Source organism: Tachysurus fulvidraco, chromosome 25 (assembly GCF_022655615.1).
Source record: "Tachysurus fulvidraco isolate hzauxx_2018 chromosome 25, HZAU_PFXX_2.0, whole genome shotgun sequence".
In the NCBI taxonomy this organism is placed as follows: domain Eukaryota; kingdom Metazoa; phylum Chordata; class Actinopteri; order Siluriformes; family Bagridae; genus Tachysurus; species Tachysurus fulvidraco.
Genome location: NC_062542.1, coordinates 13,435,121 through 13,440,996, shown reverse-complemented (window position 1 = coordinate 13,440,996; position 5,876 = coordinate 13,435,121). Strand labels below are relative to the sequence as shown.

The 5,876-nt window shown below is 35.3% G+C and overlaps 1 protein-coding gene across 1 annotated transcript; it reads left to right on the top strand.

Annotated features, from left to right (window-relative positions):
• Positions 1–415: 415 nt before the first annotated feature.
• On the top strand, positions 416–1,546 carry LOC125140261 (macrophage mannose receptor 1-like). Its single transcript, XM_047808821.1, has 2 exons — positions 416–1,166; positions 1,340–1,546. The coding sequence occupies exon 1, from the start codon at positions 417–419 to the stop codon at positions 1,158–1,160; it is 744 nt and encodes a 247-aa protein (XP_047664777.1). The 5' UTR covers position 416; the 3' UTR covers positions 1,161–1,166; positions 1,340–1,546.
• Positions 1,547–5,876: the final 4,330 nt, after the last annotated feature.

Here is a 5,876-nt window from a genome sequence, read left to right as displayed (position 1 = left end):
TTTGGTGAATAAGCAAATTGATGACACTGTTGATGTGTATTTGCCTTTAGAGGCTACGCCTCACTTCACCTCGTCTCACCTCCTTCAACACGTTATCTCTTACATCAAGGGTTATTTCATTCACTAAACAATGATTTTATCATGTTTATGCCCAAACAAAATTTGTTTCATTTATCTATTTATTTTTTATCCATTTATGGTTAAATGGAGAAGATACAATTAGCAGAAATAAGTCTGGAGCCTTAAAGGCGTGATTGTTAGGAGAAACCAAATCACTGTGTTTGCATTGTTCTTCTCCTCAGAAGATTATTCAAAGTTGTTCTTCTTGGTTTGAATTAATTTGTTTACTGCTTCTATGAGTGATTTATATGTAAGAGCTCTGTTCAGATCGGCACTCAAGCGCATCACAGTGAAAGATGAAGACGGTTCACGTTGTCCTTCTGTTGGTGGCTTTAACAAAAGGATCCACTCTCAATTTAGTGAGAAAAAACGTCTTCGTAAGCTTAAACATGACCTGGTCTGATGCTCAGGATTATTGCAGGAAGCATTATGAAGATCTTTCGACCATCAACACACCATGGGATCTTTTGAAGTTTGGAAGAGACGTCCGTGATTATCTCTCTGTTGAAGGTTGGGTCGGCCTTAGTAAGGGTTCGGTTGACCCGATCTACACTGTTTGGTCAGATGGAAGCATTTTAGGATTGCCTTTGTTTAAATTTGGCTATCCATCTAACTTGATATCTTTGCACTGTGTGGGTGTATACAACATGGAGTTGATTGATTGTAACTGTAGAAGACTTATGCCATTTTTCTGCTACATATGGGCACCTCCCATGGTTTTGGTAGAGATGATGCTGATCTGGGAAGAGGCACTGCAGTACTGCAGAACATTCTACACTGACCTGATAAGTGTGACCACTGATGAAGATCTGAAATCATCTAAATCGATAAGCATGAGCAGCAATACTTCCAGTGTTTGGACAGGTTTACGCTTCATGGATGGTTCATGGTTCTGGGTGAACCAGGATCCTTTGGGGAACATGACCTCCTTACCCTCATGCCCTGTGAACCCTTACCGCTGTGGAGCCCTAAAGGCTGGACAAGATGTCTGGGAGAACAGAGACTGCAATGAGAAAATGAACTTCCTGTGCATTTACTAAAAAAGAGTAAGGGCTATATCTTTTTTTATCAGATGGCTTAATATTATGTCTGTTGTAAAATATAAAAATATGATATAGACTATTTTAGGGGTATTATGATAATATACTATATTAACATCCTATTCGTCTGTATATTGACAATAGTGACATCTTTTTAAGTGAAGTTTATTTCTTCCAAGGTCTCTGCAGTCGAAACCAGAGGGAACGACAAAGAAGAAGACAGATATAATGAACACTGAAAAACTCTTGTAGAATTTAGTTAACTGAAATGTGTATATTGGTCCAATGGGATTGAATTGAGTAACATTAACACAGTTCATTGTTGTGCATCTAACATGATTTGAGTGTGTATAATAAAATCTGTGAATAAAATCATACCACTCGGAGCTCAATATCAAAGCCACAACACATTACCACTACACAATTCCACCATGCGTGCTTTAACTGATTGTTTTAACATCCTCGTGAGATTTCACAATGTAACAGATTAACGTTACTTCTACGTGAATTGATCACACTCGCTCAACACCATTCGATCTAGTAACGAGAAACCTGTTTATATTAAGCAATAAAATCACGATTTGTTTTCAAAATGTAATATTTTGTATGTAAATTAAACCAGGCTCATTTAAAACAGAGTTCAAAAGCATCCCATAAAAAAAGATGAAGGCTATTCATGCTATCCAGCAGTTTTATAAACAACGTTTTTATACTGGAACAACTAGAACATTACGGCACAAACCACCATGCGGACCTGTCGACCATTAAGATATCAGTGGGAGCTAAATAATTTGAATAAATGGATGCAGTAGATCATATTACCGAACAAGGCTGGATCGGCCTGAGCAGGAGTCTGCAGTAGACTGTTCATACTCAGTGTTCGTTTCTTGGAAAACTTCTGAGTTACACGGACAGAAACAGATAATAGATATGTAGATATGTCATATACTGAGGTAAAAATAATTTAAAAAATAAATCAAAATGCGGTAGTGAATATGTTTCTTTTTATATTAGAAATAAGATGTAATTATTTGCGATAACATGAGTAAAATGTAAAATTTTAGAAGCATTCGATTGAATTTCATTGTTCTTGGCTTGTTGATCAAATCCTGACGATCCTTTTTTCGAGAAGACCTTTCGTCATGTCGTCTGAACTGCTGCTTCGGTAGAAGTGATAAGAACAATTTTGCATCAGTTTAAATTTAAGTTCTTGTTCTTTTTGTTTTTTATTTAATATCAGTTAATTTCAATACGGTCTCATGCTTCGGAGCATACTGTAGGTTACAGTTTTATAATAGAGTAAAATCTGTATCGTTAACTTGCATTTGTAAATTTTACCATTACATAATATAGAAAAAAATGGAAGAAAAAATGTTTCCGCTTTTTCCCCAAAGGCTAAAAGTTGGGGTTAGTTTCAAACTTATTTCTTGTCTGTGGTGTTAAATGAGATGTAGATGGAAATTTTCTTTCAGTTGAAAGCACAACATTTATAGGGAATAAAATCTTGATGGCAGACTTAAGATGTTCTGAGGTGTTTTTTTTTCTCTCAAATCATTTAGAAAGATTTCCTAGTAGCTTAAAATCTGTATTGTTTTCTTGTTTATAGAAATTATTCCATGAGCAAAGATGGGGATGTGGTAACCTAGTGGTTAAAGCATTGGACTACTGATCCCTTCTGCAAGGCCCTTATTGATCAGTTGTATAAAATGAAATCAAAATGTAAGTCACTCTGGAAAAGGATGTCTGGGAAATGCAAAGAACATGTTAGCAAAAATTAAAAGATTTTGGGGACTTTTTTTTTTATATATATATCTTTCTTCTTGTCTGTGGTGTTTGAGATTTTGATGGCAGTTCCATTTCACTTCAAGGCATCATTTTGGTGAATAAGCAAATTGATGACACTGTTGATGTATATTTGCCTGGAGAGGCTACGCCTCACTTCGCCTCGTCTCACCTCCTTCAACAAGTTATCTCTTACATCAAGGCTTATTTCATTCACTAAACAATGATTTTATCATGCTTATGCCCAAACAAAATTTGTTTCAATTATCTATTTATTTTTTATCCATTTATGGTTAAATGAAGAAGACACAATTAGCAGAAATAAGTCTGGAGTCTTAAAGGCGTGATTGGAAAGAGAAACCAAATCACAATGTTTGCATTGTTCTTCTCCTCAGAAGATTATTCAAAGCTGTGCATCTTGGTTTGAATTCATTTGTTTACTGCTTCTATGAGTGATTTATATGTAAGAGCTCTGTTCAGATCAGTACTCATGCGCATCACAGTGAAAGATGAAGACGGTTCACGTTGTCCTTCTGTTGGTGGCTTTAACAAAAGAATCCACTCTCGATTTAGTGCGAAAAAACGTCTTCGTAAGCTTAGACATGACCTGGTCTGATGCTCAGGATTATTGCAGGAAGCATTATGAAGATCTTTCGACCATCAACACACCATGGGATCTTTCGAAGTTTGGAAGAGACGTCCACGATTATCTCTCTGTTGAAGGTTGGGTCGGCCTTAGTAAGGGTTCGCTTGACCCGGTCTACACTGTTTGGTCAGATGGAAGCATTTTAGGATTGCCTGTGTGGAAATTTAACAAGCCATCTAACTTGAAGTCTTTGCACTGTGTGAGTGTATACAACATGGAGTTGAGTGATTATAATTGTAGAAGAGTTATGCCATTTTTCTGCTACATATGGACACCTCCCATGGTCTTGGTAGAGATGATGCTGACCTGGGAAGAGGCACTGCAGTACTGCAGAACATTCTACACTGACCTGGTAAGTGTGACCACTGATGAAGATCTGAAATCATCTAAATCGATAAGCATGAGCAGCAATACTTCCAGTGTTTGGACAGGTTTACGCTTCATGGATGGTTCATGGTTCTGGGTGAACCAGGATCCTTTGGGGAACATGACCTCCTTACCCTCATGCCCTGTGAACCCTTACCGCTGTGGAGCCCTAAAGGCTGGACAAGACGTCTTGGAGAACAGAGACTGCAATGAGAAAATGAACTTCCTGTGCATTTCCTAAAAAAGAGTAAGGACTATATCTTCTGTTATCAGATGGCTTAATATTATGTCTGTTGTAAAATATAAAAATATAACATACACTGTTTTATGTATATAAATACATTTATTTATGATAATATTCCATATTAACATCCCATTCTTCTGTATATTGACAATAGTGAAATCTTTTTAAGTGAAGTTTATTTCTTCCAAGGTCTCTGCAGTCGAAACCAGAGGGAACGACAAAGAAGAAGACAGATATAATGCACACTGAAAAACTCTTGTAGAATTTAGTTAGCTGAAATGTGTATATTGGTCCAATGGGATTGAATTGAGTAACATTAACACAGTTCATTGTTGTGCATCTAACATGATTCGAGTGTGTATAATAAAATCTGTGAATAAAATCATAAACAGAGTTCAAAAGCATCCCATAAAAAGAACATGTTTGAAAATTACTGCATAAACCATTACGCGGACCTGTCGACCATTAACTCACAGAGGGAGCTAAATAATTTGAATAAATGAATGCACTAGATCAAAACTGGATCGGCCTGAGCAGGAGTTACACAGATAATAGATAACAGATAATAATAGAAATGTAGTTGCGATATACTGATATGTAATTAAATAAAAAAAGTCAAAATACCGTAGTGAATATATACTTTTTAATTAGAAATAAAAAGTGATTATTTACAATAACATGAGCAAAATGTAGAATTTTAGAAACATTCGATTGAATTCCATTGTTCTTGGCGTGTTAATCAAATTGTGACGATCCTTTTGTGATAAGTAATAAGAACAATTTTGCTTCAATTTAAATTTAAGTTATCGTTCTTTTTGTTTTTTATTAATTAATATCAGATCATTTCAATTTGGTCTCACACTTCGGAACATACTGTATGTTACATTTTACGAGTAACATCTGTATTGTTAGCTTGAATTTGTAAATTCTACTGTACCATTGCATAGTATTAAAAAAACTTGAAGCAAAAATGTTTCCTCTTTTTCTCCAACGGCTAAATGTTGGGGTTAGTTTTATACTTATTTCTTGTCTGTGGTGTTTAATGAGATGTAAATGCAAATTTTCTTTCAGTTAAAAGCACAACATTTTGGGGAATAAAATCTTGATGGCCAGACTTAAGATGTTCTGAGGTGTTTCTTTTTTTTCCCCTCAAAATGGAGAAGACACATCAGTTCCATATGATTAAATGGAGTAACATTAACACAACTGAGAAACATGATTTAAACTAAGAGATTTAGTGAGTTTAAACTTAGTGAGATTTCACATTGTAACTCTCATGTTATTACTATGAGGATCGATCACGCTCAGTCTACATCGTTTAATCTAGCGATTAAAAAATTTGAAAATACATTTTACAGAATTTGTTTCACCACTAAAGATAATTTGAACTGAAAGCTTGGATAAAACAAATACTATTATTTCATTTGTGAATAGATCGGCCATGCTAAAGGGTCGTGTTACATTAAAAAATCGATTTATATCATTACCATTAAACCATTTATAACTTAATGTTAAGGAACATCCATCTGGAAAGTTTGGTTGGACTTCCTGTCTCATTTAGCAACTACAATGAAACATATTTGGTCAGTTTGGACATTCGGAACTAAGTCCGAACTAAGAACGATGCTAATTCATGCAAATAATGTCTCGGCGGTATATTTGCTTAAAGGCTACACGT

Bases quoted from the DNA above. Each gene is read 5' to 3' on its own strand.
- LOC125140261 (XM_047808821.1), top strand. From the start codon at position 417: ATGAAGACGGTTCACGTTGTCCTTCTGTTGGTGGCTTTAACAAAAGGA.